Consider the following 17,846-nt stretch of genomic DNA (forward strand, 5'->3'; position numbering starts at 1 on the left):
GCGTCGCCTTAACTAGTAGGTGAGCTCACGGGGCTCAAACCTGATGACGTTGCTAACACGAACCCTAGCAAGAGCCGTGCTTCGCAGAATCTACCACCGAATCGGAAACGCGACCCACTGAGAAGATCCGGCGAGAAACTCAGTGGGCTGTGTCTGAGGGTTAATTTACTCGTCGAGCCCTTCGTCGCAAGCGACAGGTTCGACGAGAACGATGACCGGTGCTTGAGGTACCTAAAAGCACCGTTAGTGGAACGGGAGGATCCGAAATGACGTGTTTGGGGCGACGACGACTGCTTTCTATTGTCCGCAGGATCGGGATGCCTTCGTACCATTTCTGCAACGCTTTTATAGTCGATACGACATCCCTAGATTTATCGAGAACATTCTGGGTAAGTCGAGTAGTTTCGATGTGTGTTTCCGCTATCTGACAATAGATGACGTTGTATTTCTCGAGCGTTCTCGATGTTACTAGTTCCTAAGATATTCGATTCTGCTATTCGGCGATAGATGGCGTTGCTCTTACCGCCTTAACAATATGAATAATTATTTGATATTGATTGGTTTGTTCGTAGCCTAAAAGATAAGCAGGGCGGTGTGCAAATCCCAAAAATAAGTACCAATTTTTATAATGATACTACTTCAGAAATGATTTCCACGATGAAGGAATAAGGTGATAAATATCAAAACCGAAATAATTCTAATATTGTATACCAATTGTATGCCGGATCTTCTCAGTGCGTCGCGTTTCCGTTCCGGTGTGAGACTTTGAGAAGCACTGCTTTTGCTTGGGCTAGTTTCAGCAACGTCCTCATGTTTGACCTACATGTTATCGTTACGTTGACATAGCCTCTCTAGGTTACCAGCTTCGGAAGGATAAAAAAATCGCTGTCTGAACACATCTATCTCTATCTCTATCTCTTTGAAGTATGATGTGTGCGTATGTTTCCTATAGACTTCGAAAAGCCTGGACCGTTTTCGACCATCGTCAATCATACTATCAGCTTCTAGAATAAAAAAGGATCACAAATACGTTTCACTTAAAAATATACTGTCGAATTGAGGAACTCCTCTTTCGAAGTTGGTTAATAAATTATTATAAATTTCGAGTACTTTATCATTGGGATTTCGTAGACAATTTAATCCTTGGCTCGCAGTGTATAAATCACCGGTGAACTCCAGATGGGGGTTTCAACTGACCCCCGATTAAAGCATATATGTGTATACGAATTAATTCCTTCCTTGTACTTTGATTGAATTGCATAAATACGGTCAACTGACCTGTCTTATCAGTGAAAAGTGTTCTCTGATATTGTTTTATTTTGAATTCTAAAAAGCGATGATTATTAACCGCATCACCGCGCCATTGCTAGTCGCAAGTCGTTTTTAGGTGATATTGGAATTAAAAAATCTCTGAAATTTGAAATACGAAATTTTTGTAAGAAATAGTTTAGTTAGCTCAAATTAATTTTGATTGAACGAATATCAAATGAAACAAACAAGTCTGTACGAGATTTTTTTATGGCACAGATGGCTGGACGAGACGGCACGGTATATCTGTTGTCAAGTGGTGATGCTATACCTTGAGGTACACAATAATCTAATATTGTATAAATTGAAACCGTAAATTCCGGGCGTCAATTGATTAATGCAAAACACAGACACAAATCACTGAATAAAATTTAAGGAACGTGATTCTTTCAATGCTATCATGAACTGCATACATAAGTGCTCATGCACTTTGATGCACAAAGGAATTTACGTAAATTGCTTTAATTACAAGCAACCAGAACTAAAACCACTAAACGACCGAATCAATTACGGCAAAATTTCCTAAGACTGATCGACTAGGGTGACCAGCCCTCAATAAATAGTAGCCCTCTCCGACCAATGTTGTGGTATTACCGGCAATCGTACGGGATAATCCCCGATTGACGTGGGATTAGCGGGGATTGTCCTCGTTTTCGGTTAATTTATAGATACCGTAGTGAACAATCGTTGTCAAATTCTGGACATCTGGTCGGAGAATTCCCGGGGAAAATTATTCGTTCGATCTAATGGTGGAAGAGTTTTGCGGCTAATGACCTTATAGTGGCGATTTTTTATAGTGTGTAGTCGCTAATTGTATGACTCTGACTTTCGCTGGGTCTGTAGTGATACAGGACAAAATATTAGCTTGGGACATTGAGTACACAACAACTTATATGTAAAACTGTTTGTTTTCTTTTTTTTTTGTTTATTGCTTAGATGGATGAAAGAGCTCACAGCCCACCTGTTGTTAAGAGGTTACTGGAGCCCATAGACATCTACAACGTAAATGGCACCCACCTTGAGATATGGGTTCTAAGGTCTCAGTATAGTTAAATAAAGTCCGTAGTAGTAGATTGGGTTTAAATTACAAGCTGACCTAAGGATAAAACTAGAAAGCTGCTGCATTCAATCAGCTAATAGCCGCGTAGAAATGACAGATTATTACGATTGCCGCCACCTGAGTTTGCCGGTTGTCCGGGCGTAGCATGCAATAACTCACCACAATCCACCCGACCCGGTACGTAATTCACCCGGATCTCAGCCAATAAATTCGTCACTGTGATTAGTGCGTACACGGGGTGATTTCTGCAAGCACGTTTGGTTTTACGGAAACGACTTTTACATATAACAATTAGAAGCAAAGCTCTATTGAAATATTCATACTTACTAGTGGTAGGACCTCTTGTGTGTACGCGCGGGTGGGTGCCACCACCCTGCCTATTTCTGAAGTGAAGAAGTAATGCGTTTCGGTTTGAAGGGTGGGGCAGCCGTTGTAACTATACTTGAGACCTTAGAACTTATTTATCAAGATGGGTGGCGCATTTACGTTGTAGACGTCTATGGACTCCAGTAATAAACCACTTAACACCAGGTGGGCTGTGAGCTCGTTTAAAACGTCTATACGTACTCGTATATCAATCATGATCCACTATTTCCACGTTAATAGAAGATAGATTTCAATTTTATTTTCACTAGACTTCCGCCCGGTGAGCTCTATCATGATGTCTATCAAATTATTTTATTTGATTTAATTAGGTTATTTGTCTATTGTTTGAAATTATAATGTTACTTTGTTAATCAAAGACCTAGTAATTTTTTTTGCTAACTATAGCCGTAGCAAGAGCAGATCTTCGTGCTACCAGCGGATTGGAAGCCCTAGTGTTAGTCCGGTCCTCTGTGACTATTACTAAATGTATGAAACAGATATGGCACCTTTAGAATTTAAGTGACAAAATTATTGTTTTTCGGTAAACGCCGAAAATCTAATTGAAGAATTGCAGTTTTTCAATTTCGATTTTAATACTTTAAACCGTAAGGCGCTTACCTTAAAGTTTAAAGTAAGCGCCTGATTTAAAAGAGACGGTAAGTGTACTTTGTCCTGTTTTAGACTAAAATATAAAGAAGAATGGCAATTTTTCACCTGAATGTTTTAAAAGGCGTCTTAACGACATAAACGAAACTTATTTATTTTATTTGCTCGTTTTTTATACGATGTTAGGTTTACGTGGCAAAGCCACGAAAAAATATTAATTAAATAAGCTTTTAAATCGTTTTTTGGTTATTAAAAATTTATATTTATGAACTGATAGAATCTTATACCTTTAAACGAGCAATTCTTGTATATTAATATACATATATATATAATCTGAATCTAGGAAACGGCTCCAACGATTTTCATAAAATTTAGTATACAGGGGATTTCGGGGGCGATAAATCGATCTAGCTACGATTTATTTTCAGAAAATGTTGTTTTATTCGTGTTTTCAATAATCAACTCTTCCCGACATCTATTGGCGAATAATAATACTATTTTTTTTAATTGAGGGCAACTAACCGCTTTAAAGACACAACATGATGGCGTTATCAAAAAAATACCGAGCAAAGCTGAGTCATCATCTAGTACATGTTTATAAGCCGTTCAAAGTACAAAACTAATTTTCTTAAAATTGTTAGCCACTCCAATTGTAAAGGTGCGATATATTAAAATCAATAACACGCCTTTACAGTCCATCAAAGGTTGTATACATTCCCTGATGTACTAACAACAATTAGTGTACTAGGTTTTAAATCAATCAGATCAATGGGTATAACATTTGCGAGTCCATATATCGGGAACAAACAAATACAGGCATTGAATTGTAAATATTTGAAGACTTCACTATACACCCTGGCCATTTGTGGTGGAAACTGGTTTGGGTACGTCATCGGCTGTACTTTATACATATACTGATAACATGCCGTAACAATTACATAACTTTTAACTTGAATGAAGAAGCTTGTCTTTAAGCTCTTCGATTCAAAGTATGTACTAAAGAATGAAAGAAAGACAATCCTTAGAAAATAATGTAATAGCATCTTCAAATAAATGTTAAAGCTAAAAAGTGTCTATAAAGTAACATTTAGTTTTTTTTCTTTCATAGATGTACCCCTATTTTTAAGTACGATATCATCAAAAACTACCAGGGCCTGTTTCTTTGGCTGTGGTATAAAACTCTTTCTTTGGATTCTATTTTCAGGAGAAGCAGTGGGTTTACAAGTTAATTTGGCTTCACCAGCGGCTGTCACAGATCTTTTTGGTATTTTACTTGGTCTATGATTGTTTGGTCCTTGATTTCTAGTCACAGTACTGATGCCTACTGATATTTCGTTTTGAGGTCTCTCAATTGTTATCTCAACGTAGGGCTTTGTATTGCTTAATTTTATACCTTTGATTTTGTTTTGTTTTTTCTCTTTTTGTATTCTAAATCTTGTTGATTTTGAAGTCCTATTTTTCGATTCAATAGTTGAACATATGTTTGTATTAACATCAGATTGTGATACTTTATTGTTACTGCAATCAATAGGAGTTTTGGGTGAGCTGTCAAAACATGGTTGACACGTGCACTCACCTACATTGTTATTCTTCAGCGTTTCTATAGAGCTTACTTGTTCAGAGCAGCAACAAGCTTTGTGCTTGGTGTCATACTCAACGCCAGGTACGGTGCCCCCATTGAGTAGTGTCACCGTCTTAGATGGTTCTAAGCCCTGATTCGTACTGTAGCTTTGCTCAACTTCGAACGGGGTTGATTTTGAATAAAATTTTCGATAAATCTCGGGGAGTATGATGTCTCGGGCATCCAAAACGTTAGCGTCGCTTTTCTGTGTTATAATTTGTTTTAATGGTCGTTTATTTGTCACGCTCGGACCTTCGTATATGATTTTGGCAAGATCGGCGGAACAAAACTTCGAGCTAAAAAACGACTGCGTACATGTTCCTACTGAGTTTCTCGAAACTGATGAACACATGGTTCCAACGTTGTGAACGTCTTCAGCTATAAATAAACCTTCATAATCGCTCGTATTAATTTGTACTCTGGAAGCTGTCTGAGTTTTCCCACTTCTACCATATTTACCTTTTTTACCATACTTCTGTACTTTGAAACCATCTATGTAACGTCTTCTTTTACTACTATCTGATGAATCGACGCAAGTGTCACCATTTTTACTTTTCTTGCATAGCAATAAAATCAATGTTGGTATACACCAAACTATCTCTAAAAATATTATCAGACATATGACAATAGTTTTCTTTGACGAAAAATCTATGTTGCAAAGGTTATGAAAATACGCGCAGGTATTGATTTTGAAATAGTCCTTGAAAGTCTCTTCGAAGCCATCATCGTTATTTGAAGTGTTGAGCAGTGTCAGAACACTTCCTAGAGCAGTGTAAAGTTTATCATCGTTTAGATGGGGCACGATGTCATCTGATAACCATGTTTGGAATCTCTCATCAAAATTATCTTGATCGCCCTGACCGGACGTTTCTATACAGTTTTTGGCCACATCGTAATATTTGAACAGCGCGCTCGATGCCGATTCTGATTCTAGAGCAACTAAGGAGTCGTTCTTGAGCGGCAAAAACATTGTACTACCTTGATCATTCCATTTCACATATGGCGTTGGTACTACGAAACCAACAGGTGTTTTAATGAAGTAAGCTAAAGATTCGCAAGGGTTATCCAGACTTCTCGTTTTGAAGACATGTTTTGGCGATTCTATATTGACTTCGATTGAATTTAGTAGTTGCGGATCGGGATCGCTCCAAGACTTTCCGTCTGTGCCTAAATATCGTTTAACTTCTTTGTAAAAGTTGAATATATTTAGCGCATTCTCTTGGGATATTGAACCTCCATAATAAGCGAATTTTGTTACTGGCAGTACCCAAGCTTTTAAGTACCCACCTATAACATCTGAAAGGGCTACAGTCATTGTTTTGTCTGTCACTGGATCTCCTGCTTCCCTCTTAATGGCTGAGTAGCCAGTTTTAAAATAATCTAGTAAATTATCAACAAAATGTTCGTCTACCCTGTACAAGATCCTCTGAGGTGGAATCGCATGTTGAAAGTATTCGCGTGCTCTTAGTAATCCAATTTCATTTGTGGTCCATTTCTTATTTCTGATGTCCGAATTTAGAAACAACACTGTTCCAACATTCAATGAGTCTCTTGATTCGAACGTACCGTCTGATTCATGGCATACGAACAAAATTACTATCACGATAATCGTGCACATTATTTGTAAATGTTTACAAAATAAACGATTAAAAAATACATTTAAGATAATAATGTATTATTGTCAATGAGTCGAATGTCAAGATACTCGTAAAGAGGATTATATGTATTATTATCTTACAACTATGATTTCCCAGTCTTAGATAGAAAGCGGTAAAGGGTGACCAAGGGATTTAAAAGAATATAATATCATTTATTGCAATTACAATCTGCAATTTGACTGATATATTTTTAAAAATATCTGGTGTAAATTAATTTTAGGAAAGCCTTTTAATTTCAATAGTCAATGTTCAAGAGCAAGATAAAAACAAGCAACATTAGCATTAGAAACGAAAGTGAATCTATCCTCGTTGTCCACTACCAAAAAATGTATACAGTACTTTATTAGCTGATACCAATTGTTCCTGAACTACACGAACTCACATAGCGTCTTCATTTACAGCCTTACGTAAACTTAGCTACGTTACGTTTATTTAAATAGAGAGAGAGAGAGAGAGAGAGAGAGAGAGAGAGAGAGAGAGAGAGAGAGAGAGAGAGAGAGAGAGAGAGAGAGAGAGAGAGAGAGAGAGAGAGAGAGAGAGAGAGAGAGAGAGAGAGAGAATGCACTTTATTGCACACCATTACATACATTTTTACGGCGGTCTTATCGCTAAAAGCGATCTCTTTCAGACAACCGTTTAATTTATAGAGATTCTGGAAAATATAAAAAAATATAGCAGGTATGTTGCGGTGTACTATAGATTATTATAGAAAATATATACAAACAATAAACAAAATATATATCCGTACCCGTAAATAGCCGTTTTACTATTCAGCTATTTAGTTCGATTTCGTTATAAGCTTTCGTTATAAGTTTAAAAATTAGTCTCGCTCCATATTAGTCCAACAGTATCGATTGACTACTCATGACGGTTATCACACATGTCATTTGTCGGTGAATCTTCGCTACACCTCCCACACCTGATGCAGAGCACTCATAAATAAAGAGAGCAACGCGATTTTGCTTTAATTAAAACAAATTCAGTAACTAATTAGAGGATTATACTACAAATCCAAAGGTTTGCTTTTGTAAAAAAAAAGTGTGATTACTGAATATTTCCTTTTTTTTGGACAATGGAGGTGCTCCTAAAACTTTATTGTGACACCCCTTAATGTGAGATTGTAGCAGAAAGAGAGCAATAATAGTAAGGCAACAGAAATCGGACGATGGCACCAGTCCTTGCGGTCTTAGGACTCAGCCACCCTATGGGACAATAGGACTTTTTTTATTCAAGACTTGTTTGCGAATGTAATTTAACCTTTTCCTGTTTCTATAATAATTGATTATGTCCATTAAAATCTTTTTATTTTATTACTATCGGCCCGCTCCAGCCCGCTCGGGTCTTTAACAAAAATTTCAACGATATTTGACGTCGTTTTATTTTTTTAAATAAAAGAACACTTATTGCGGCATAACTACCTAGTCAGGTCATAAATTCTGTCACATGTTTAATGTAAAATGATTGAAACAAGTTTATTCATTATGTAACCATTCATATACCAAAATGAACCTAACAAAACATAGATTCTTATGACACTAAAGTTTATTCAAAATGACCTCCGTGATTTTGAATACAGGCCTTCAATCTGCGCGGCCAGTCGTCTATCACAGCACGAACGAGGTCCATGTCAATATCGGCGGCTGCCTTAATCAAGGATGTCTTGAGTGACTCCAAATTGGGATGAGGCTTTGAGCACGCCTTTTCCTCCAAGTGTTGCCATATCTTGTAATCTAACGGATTCAAATCTGGACTGGAGGAGGGCCAGTCTTCGTGCCGGATGAAGTCGATTTCACGCGCCGCCAGCCAGTCTTGTGTGCTCTTCGCTCTATGAGCTGGCGCCGAATCTTTTTGGAATACCCAGTGCCTGTTATTGAACATGGTATGAGAAACAGGTTCCACAAGGTTCGTCAGGACTGTATTTTGATACACAACTGCATTCGTTTTTACACCTTTCTCACAAAAATGTACCTCTGTCAAGCCCCAATAAGAAACTCCCAACCATACCATGAGCGAGGATGGAAAATGACCTCGTGGGACACGCGGAATACGGTTGCTCGCTTCTTCACTACTGTGTGCGTACACCTTATCATTTTGTTTGTTGTAGCTCTCTTTTACGGTAAAAATTTTTTCATCCGAAAAAAGAATTTCCCGATATTTTTTTCCCGCGTACCGCTTCAACAAAGCGCGGAATCTCTTCAGTCTCAGGTCCATTAGACGAGCATTCAAACGATGTCCTGTTTTTCTTCGATATGCCCGAAGCCCTAAGTCTTCATTTAACACCCTTTTCACCGTGGTTCTGCTTAACCCCATCTGAAGGGCCAACAGTGTCTGCTTACGTTTGGTATTTCTTTGAATTCGCGCCTTCACAGCTGGAGTCCTAACAGACCGTGGGCGACCACTTCTTGACCTGTCATCTACACTAGAGTCTTCATTGTATCGTTTGATGGTACGATAAACGAATCTTTTGGTTATATTCAAAATTTTCAGTATGTTAAAAATTTGAATTGGCGCGTAACCCCAACGATGCAACGCAATAACTGCAACACGGTCTTCTTTAAGCGTCCACTCCATATTTAAAAATGAGTAAAATTCTAAAAGTATACATTTTTATTTTCATGAACAATTCGAAATTCGGGTTCAATAAACTTTTTTGTGGCCAGCATTCTAAAAGAAAAGTTTTTACTGTGTGACAATACTTATGACCTGACTAGTTATAATAGTTAGACGTATGCTGTTGGGGCACTTTTTTAAATAATAATGTGTTCTACAAAGTCATAGTTCGTCATTTTTTTCTATCATCAATAGTTTTCGCAGGGCACGCGATGAAAATAATATTTTAGGTAATATTTTTACACCTTGAGTTACAATTATTGGAGTTTTAGTAAGAATCCCTAATTTTTTTCAAAAAATATTATAGCCTATGTCACTCGGGAATAGTGTAACTTCCAAACAGTGAAATAATTTTTTTAATTGGTTTCGTAGTTTCGGAGCCTATTCAATACAAACAAACAAAAAAATCTTTCCTCTTTATAATATTAGTATAGATATAGATTTCCGTGGATGGCAGTTTATGGGAGATGATTGCGTCATCTCTTTTATTTGCATCATCTCTATTAACAACGCTCTTGACTAGAGCAGAGCTGGTTTATGCCACCTGGAACCATAAAAAGAAATGTTGCAAAGATATATTAAAAATATCGCATGTTAATTAAACCTTTAAAACGCTCTCCTGTAAAATTAGTAAGTTTTGAGATTATACAGTTTTAATGCGAGAAGACGATTTATGTATCACCTATATACTTGTATATACAAAAAAACGACTTTCCAACATTAAATAAAAATCTCAGCGTGACAATCTCCCAATAGTATGGGGTGCGTGTAAGCGGTATGATTGACAGCTAATAACCAGTGATTTCCCATGGGCTAGTGCAATTTGCGGTGTGCTCACCCCAATGTACCGAAACCATGGTTTCCTTACAGATATTGACAAGCCGTGAAGCAAAAATGCCGAATTATCTTACGACTATATGCCGAATTTATCAATCAATTATTGTGTTTGTAAAATATATTTCTTAATCTTAAGATTTACAGGACTTTTTGGCGGGAACGCGAGGACAGAAGTTGTGTGATTTGTTTTATTTTGTCTATTTAGTGTTTCTTCAGGTTTAAATGTGTAACAACGGTGGTTTATTAACTATTTAATATCTGTGAAAGTGCAAAATGTAGGAAAATGAAACAAAGCCGCTGAACGTAACTTCTCAGGATCCTCCAAAAAGTCCACTGAAAAAAATTCAGTTAATGACCACCATTTTACTGAGATTATATTTCATCCCATATCATCTCATCTCATTTCGTTTCGTTTCGTTTTCATTTTATTTCATTTCATTTCGTTTTCAATTCATTTCATATAAAAAAAGTTTTCATTAAAATTAAAATAAGACTTGTCCTAAAGGTCTTAGTTACCAGGTCATAAAATCCATTAAAAAAAGTTTACAATTATTACGTTATTAATAAGTATGCATTAATCGAATTTTGAGAAAATAATACTTTATTTAATTTAGCGTTGTTTTATTTTTATAATTTAAAATGTTAGTTCGCGCAATTTTCTGGGAAAAGTTCCTATGGGAAAAAGTTCCAATTATTATCATTAAGAATATTGGAACTTATCAATAGCCAGTAAACAAAACACAACTGCGTTGACGAATACAAAAGAAAACGTCACTTAACTGTCTCGCCTTTGTCTTTACGTACGTATTTACGCACGTATTACATTAAATGTTTTCAAATTCAATAATATCGCATAAGATTTAACACGAAATTTTCTTATACACACGTTCGATTCGATACGGTCGCTTTAGATTTCCGTTCGGATTACCGCCGTGGAAATGAAAACTCAGATTCATTTCCGCATACGTTCAATACTTTACGTTTACCGATGCTTCTTCGATTCATCTTTTCTCGTTTTTTTAAAAAAGTCTAATTGAAAATGAAAAAAAAAACCAAAGTCCTAGTGAAGACCTCTTGTGAGTCCGCATGGGTAGGTACCATTGCCCTGCCTATTTCTGCCGTGAAGCAGTAATGCGTTTCGGTTTGAAGGTCGAGGCAGCCGTTGTAACTATACTGAGACCTTAGAATTTATATCTCAAAGTGGGTGGCGCATTTACGTTGTAGATGTCTATGGGCTCCAGTAACCACTTAACACCAGGTGGGTTGTGAGCTCGCTCATCCATCTAAGCAATTAAAAAAAAAATGAGTCAATAAATGAGCTCACGGTTCACCGCCACGGTTCGACATGAGGTCGAACTCTTAATTAAATTATGTAATGGCTGTCCCAGCCTTTAGGCCGAAACGCATGATTGGTTTGCAGCAGAAATAGTCGTGATTGTGGAACCTGGGTAGGTTCCACAATCACGACTATTTCTGCACGGGTGTGCAGGCTTGACGTTGTAACAGACAGTACGTGTCGAATAGTCAGGTAACATGGCTATTGTTACTCTGGTGAATGCGTTAGTCGCCTTTTATGGCACAAGAAGAGATGGAACAAGTCATCGTGGCCTAAAAGATAAGACGCCTGGTGCATTCGCATAGAACGATGCGACTGTGCCGATGTTCGAATCTCGCAGGCAGGTAAAAAAAAAATTAATCAAATATGTACCTGGCACATGTTCGTGAGTGACATCCACGGTGAAGGGATAAGATCATGTATTAAAAATCAAATCCAATTTTTTTTTAATTTGCGTTAATAGTGGTAGGGGGCTAAGTGAGGCCAAACGGGTGGATACCACCACCCTATCCATTTCTGCCGTGAAGCAGTAATGCTTTTCAACTTGATGGGTGGGACAGCTGTTTTACTGTAGAAACCGAGACTTAGAACTCATATATCAATATTGGCGACACTGACGTGGTTAATGTCTCCAGGACCTTGAAGGTCAAAGTCTAAATTGGATCCTACGAAGCATTCACCTGCGTATTAACAGAACCTCATCAAAATGAAATATTGATCTTCTAGTTCTATAGGAACCTGAAGTCAGTACAGTCTTCGCTCCTCATTGTATATTCCATTTAGACTGACATTTTTGGTATTGAATCAAACATTCATTTCGACTGCCCCTCACAAATTAGGTTTACATTTCGCTGGTATAGAAGCAAAAGATCGCATATATTAAAAGTCGAAGATTAATCGCCTCTATCGGCTTCGGTATAAAGACGGTGATTTTTTATGTCATCCGACCTTTTGGATTTCGGATATTGGTAATGCCCACCTGTGCCAGTTTGCCCTTTTACGGTAAATGACTTCCCAATGATGCTTCCTTTCGATTAACAAAGCACATTGTACTTTTATGCTTCTTTGATTATCCTGAATTCAGTTATAACAAATTGACAATGTAATGGGGCCGAAAAGCTGTCGAGTTACGACCGCATACCGGAAGGCGTTTAAGGACCGTGTGGCCTAATGGATAAGGCGTCAGACTTCGAATCCGAAGATTGCAGGTTCGAGTCCTGTCACGGTCGTGCAGCTCTTTCAGCTCACTGAGTTTCTCGCCGGATCTTGTCAGTGGGTCGCGTTTCCGATCCGGTGCTAGATTCTGAGAAGCACTGCTCTTGTTAGGGCCAGTGTAAGTTACACACGGGTTTGAGCCCCGTGAGGTCACCTACACGTCAAGGAGAAGCTGAAATAGCCTCTCAAGGCTATCAGCATAGGTAGGAAAAAAAAGGAAGGCGCAGCGTGGGCATGCCTCCCATAACCTACGACCTATTGAGGTTCACTGGGATCTACTGGATGTAAGCAGCGTAGGATCGATTTTTGCGGCGAGGCTTGGGGAGGTCATGACCAGCAATGGATTTCTGTGGCCTGAAGAATAAATAGAAGAATTTATGGCTATTTTTTTTTCGTTTTCGTTCACTTAACGGAAACAGCGTGCTGAGTGCGAGATTGTACTCAAATTTGTATGGAGTTGGAACAACTTCCCTTCGTTTGCCGCTAGGGGCGCTGTTGCAACTCCATACAAATTTGAGTTAACGTTTACGCGATCGAGAAGTTAAAAACTCGCACTACACTAAGCATACAGGTGACTTTAATACATTTTCGTTTAAGTTATTATAACTCAAGACTCAATTTAAAGTGATTCGGGGCAAAAAAACATAGACTATAATGTAATATAATGTGTGAAGTGGACGAAACAATAATATTGGTGAGAGTATTAATTGTAAGATTAATCTATATACATATATAAAAATGAATTGCTGTTCGTTAGTCTCGCTAAAACTCGAGAACGGCTGGACCGATTTGGCTAATTTTGGTCTTGAATTATTTGTGGAAGTCCAGAGAAGGTTTAAAATGTAGATAAATACGAAAATGCTCGGAATTAAATAATAATAACAATATTTGGTTTTTCCTTTGATGTGTCCCCCATCGGACGGATTCCTTTTGTTTATTTTAAGTTTATTTTATACAAAAGCTTAAGTCTTTTATGTATCGATTGAGGCACTACGAAGTCTGCCGGGTCAGCTAGTTATTAATAAAATTCAGTGTAGTGCTGGCATATACTTTGTTAATGTGAACGGATTTTGATCTCCGTTTAACATCAGACGGACCGTGAACTCGTTTACCCCTCTGAGCACTAAACAATGTTATTTTGAATCCCGAAATTGCAGTTTCAATTTTATTTACGGCTGTGTGACCACAATGTCTGACCAGGTGCAAATCAATCAAAATAGGTAATGGCCGGACACAAATACAAAGAAATCATTTTATTTATTAATTTGTGTTTAATGCATGCATGCTCCCGTAATGGCACGTGCGCTATTCGCTCTGCTGATTCGAAAAAGCGATCATTTTGTCGTTTTTAAATCCTGTTTATTTTGGTAGGTATAGCATCGTTATATCTTTTTTTCTTTTTTTTTATTGCCCTTGCAGGCAGACGAGCGTACGGCCCACCTGATGGTGAGTTGTTACCGTCGCCCATGGACTTCAGCAATGCCAGGGGCAGAGCCTAGCCGCTGTCTACCGTTACAATAAATCATAGGTGTATTAAAATTTAAGCTCTAAATACCAATTTCTCATCTGTTTGTGACGCGATTTTATTTTCTTTGTTTTTGTTCAGCACCTATTAGTTTCAATTGTTTTTTTGATATCATCCGTTTTTTTTTCTCAAAAAAAAATACAATTAAATTGAGAACTTAATCCTTTTGTTGAAATCGGTTAAAAAGCTACCCACATAGCGTGATTGGTTTAGTAAAGTTTAGTTTATGCAGTCGCGTCGGTGAGTAGGTACTCGTAGGATATGAGTAATCGGACAAAATACACTATTACTATAAGCTTAGAAAAGGTATTGGTAGCTGCTCGGTGTCTGAGGTGACGTTTGGAAATTGTCTCATGCGCAGGCCAAAATTATTTATTAGCAATGTAAGACCCTTTGAATTAGATTTTTTTTGGCATAAAAATAAGCTTGCATTGGAGGTGCTGGGATTTGAACCCAGGACTTTCAGCATGCGAAGCAGACACTCTACCACTGAGTTACACCCCCTACATTGTGTGGATATGAAATAATACAATACATATTATTTATTTTATTTAAAAATGATTCAACTCAACTTATCGCCTACGTCATTAGTGAATCATTGAAATTGAATTCAACCATAATTGAAAACGAAACAATCCTTATTTGAACTAGATTTGACGAGAGAGCTTATCAAAATGCAGCGGCTATGATTTGCCCCTGGCGTTGACAATGTCCACCAGCAACGGTAACCGTTCACTATCAGATTAATTAAAAACTTTGGCAGACGTAACCACTTGGAGTGAGTGATGAACTCCCCAGTGATTAATAGTGGAACGAACCATTCCTGTAACCTCAGGGGCGAGAAGCATCCATTCGTAAATCTCATATTTTTTTTATCATGTATCATTAAGCTTGATAAAAAAAATATTGCATCGAAAAATTTAAAATGGTTTTCGCGAAATAGCGCGAAAATTCACAAATTAATACTATTATTATACAACAGATGGCGTTTTATTCAATTAATTTGCAGTGTACAAAAACGCGCTGTTTGGAATTAAAACAAACGCATCCATCCCATCAGATTATCGGAGCCAATGTTTTTACAGTCTCTGTGTTTTAATTAAGTAGTTGAAATATTTAAATCGCATTGTGCTTTGAATCGAAATAATATCGACTTTCTCGGATTTGTAATAAGGGTTATTTTAAAATTGATATTTCACAGCTTTGTTGCCAGTTAACGGGAAAGTTTTTTTTGCAGGAAATTATTCTTAACGATCGCTTAAATTTTGTGATGTAGGCAGAGACGCTTCGAGGAAGTGTTTATTGAAATATGTTTTTCGTTTTGTGTACATCGATTGAAAACGTCAATGTGGAATGACAAAAGTCTCTTTCTGTCTGGCTCCTGCCTATTCCTTTATTTATTACTACTGTACATGAGTAAATGAGCTCACGGTCCATGTGATGTTACCTTAAGTGGATGCAGAAGCCTATATTGTGCTTAGTGCGAGTCTTTTAACGTTTTCGATAGCGTAAAAGTTAGCTCATATTTGTATGGAATGGGATCGTTTGCCTACGTTTGCCGCTAGGGGCGCTTTTTTTTGTTCCAACTGCATACAAAATTGGGTTAACTTTTACGCTATCGTGAACGTTAAAAAACTCGCACTAAGCACATAGATCTATGTGATTACCTCCATTTTAAGACATGAAGTCGAAATCTAATTTGTTTTGAACCACGGCTGTATCTCCCTTAAAGACGGAACAGAGAGCTTCACAGCAGAAATATGCAGGACTTTGGCACCACTCACAACACACTAACGACCAGTAAAACATACGAAAAAACTGTTTTTTTTTTAAATAATAAACACACTCATTCATATTCTATTGATACGCAATTCTAAAAATTGAACCGAAAAACTGAAGTAGACCTAAATTCATATAATTACGTCGCAACGTTGCAAAGGGGTTGTCGATAAGTGCTCAGGGAAGCACAACAAAAGAATCGCTTTAATGATTTCCATTTGATTTTCACGCGTCGCCGCCCGCGTGCTATGCGAATAAGCACTTTGGGGTTGTGGCACCACATAATAAAATACATATCAATTCTATTGGTGGACTAATTTAGTTTTATCTTCAATTGCGTCATGATTTTAGTCATTTAGAAGTCGTCGTGGCCTAAAGGATAAGCCGTCCGGTGCATTCGTTGTTGCGTTGCACCGGTGTTCGAATCCCGCAGGCGGGTACCAATTTTTCTAATGAAATACGTACTTAACAAATGTTGACGATTGACTTCCACGGTGAAGGAATAACATCGTGTAATAAAAATCAAACCCGCAAAATTATAATTTGCGTAATCACTGGTGGTAGGACCTCTTGTGAGTCTGCACGGGTAGGTACCACCACCCCGCCTACTTCTGCCGTGAAGCAGTAATGCGTTTAGGTTTGAAGGCTGGGGTAGCCGTTGTAACTATACTGAGACCTTAGAACTTATATCTCAAGGTGTGTGGCGCATTTACGTTGTAGATGTCTATGGGCTTCAGTAACCACCTAACACCAGGTGGGCTGTGAGCTCGTTCACCTCCGCCATGATTTTTCGACTTTTCAGTTAAATTTCATTTATAACGTGTACAGAGCTCTGTAGTGTAGTCGTTTTTGAGCCGGACGGATGTTGGTTTGAGATTTGGCTCGTAGAGTCAGCTTGTTTTTCTGTAGATGGGAGATAGTTCTCACGGCACATATTATGTTGATGTTTCCCAGTTGCCGTATTGCATTGTGCATTCACCTTAATTGTGCCCTCAAATTTTGTGTCTGACTGTGTTAGAGGGAGGACTAAGGAAATAAATTTTGTACAAAAAAATATTTATCACCGTGTCACTCAATTTCGAAGTCAGGGTCATTTAAAAATGTCATTCAGCTTCCATGAAACCGACCATAAATAGTTTGACTAGCAGTTTTGTGAAGGCATACGTACCATACTGAGTTTGTAATGAAAGTATGTGAAGGTACAACTCTACGGAACATACAGGCGTCTCCGATTTATAGCGCGGTACAAGAATAGTGAAAACTTTTGAAAGTAACTACGAAATTAATAAATATTATATGAAATTAATCCGGCCAAGAATGGAACTGAAAAATAACATAATTGTAATTTAATCATTAATTCATTAAAGTTAATTTTAATCATTTAGTATTGAATTAATTGATTAATCAATTTGAGAGAGGATTTTTTTAAATTTAGTTTTATTTGTTTTGTGGTACTTGACTTTGTGAACGAGCTATGGTGGTTGAATTTCGCTTTGCTTGATTTTACGTATTATTATGATAATTGAAACCTTAGGATAAAGTAATCAATCCTCTTAAAAACTTAAACCAAACTTAGAGAGCGTTGCATAACAGACAGAGGTAATTGCTATTATTGCGTTACAGAAGTTGGACTATGGGTACCTTTGATTTTCAGTGTGTAGACGATCGTCTTATGGATTCAAGAAAAGAAATTAAAACATTTACAGCAATCCGTTAGCTGGTTTTCGACTAACGGATATTTCCCAAAGACACAATCTATCGGATACTTAGCTGGATCTTCTCAGAGAAACAAAGAATGTTAATGAAAAAGAAACCTGAGTTCAATAAAATAAAATAAGATTATATCATCAACGTAGCTGAAGGCAATTAAATAGGTATTATTATCAGGGTAAACTCAAAAATATTGGTCAGATTCTGTTAACGCC

At 37.5% G+C, this 17,846-nt stretch overlaps 1 protein-coding gene and 2 non-coding genes across 3 annotated transcripts; 1 reads left to right on the forward strand and 2 right to left on the reverse strand.

Annotated features, from left to right (window-relative positions):
* Positions 1-1,939: 1,939 nt before the first annotated feature.
* Positions 1,940-6,579, reverse strand: LOC114240894 (uncharacterized). The gene is made up of 2 exons (XM_028171568.2): positions 4,917-6,579; positions 1,940-2,013 (listed from the first exon to the last, which is right to left on the reverse strand). The coding sequence occupies exons 1-2, from the start codon at positions 6,577-6,579 to the stop codon at positions 1,940-1,942; spliced, it is 1,737 nt and encodes a 578-aa protein (XP_028027369.2).
* Positions 6,580-12,558: 5,979 nt separating this feature from the next.
* On the forward strand, positions 12,559-12,631 carry TRNAR-UCG (transfer RNA arginine (anticodon UCG)). Its single transcript has one exon. It is a non-coding gene; the product is annotated as a tRNA-Arg (tRNA).
* Positions 12,632-14,574: 1,943 nt separating this feature from the next.
* TRNAA-CGC (transfer RNA alanine (anticodon CGC)) lies at positions 14,575-14,646 on the reverse strand. The gene has a single exon. It is a non-coding gene; the product is annotated as a tRNA-Ala (tRNA).
* Positions 14,647-17,846: the final 3,200 nt, after the last annotated feature.

The sequence above is a fragment of the Bombyx mandarina genome, chromosome 21, assembly GCF_030267445.1.
Source record: "Bombyx mandarina strain Sakado chromosome 21, ASM3026744v2".
NCBI classification, from domain to species: Eukaryota; Metazoa; Arthropoda; class Insecta; order Lepidoptera; family Bombycidae; genus Bombyx; species Bombyx mandarina.

Excerpts from the sequence above, each read along its gene's own strand:
- LOC114240894 (XM_028171568.2), bottom strand. The coding sequence starts at position 6,579 with ATGTGCACGATTATCGTGATAGTAATTTTGTTCGTATGCCATGAATCA. Across the intron at positions 2,014-4,916 it reads GCTGAAGAATAACAATGTAG|ATGTCCAGAATTTGACAACG; the intron begins GTGAGTGCACGT and ends TTCTCCGACCAG.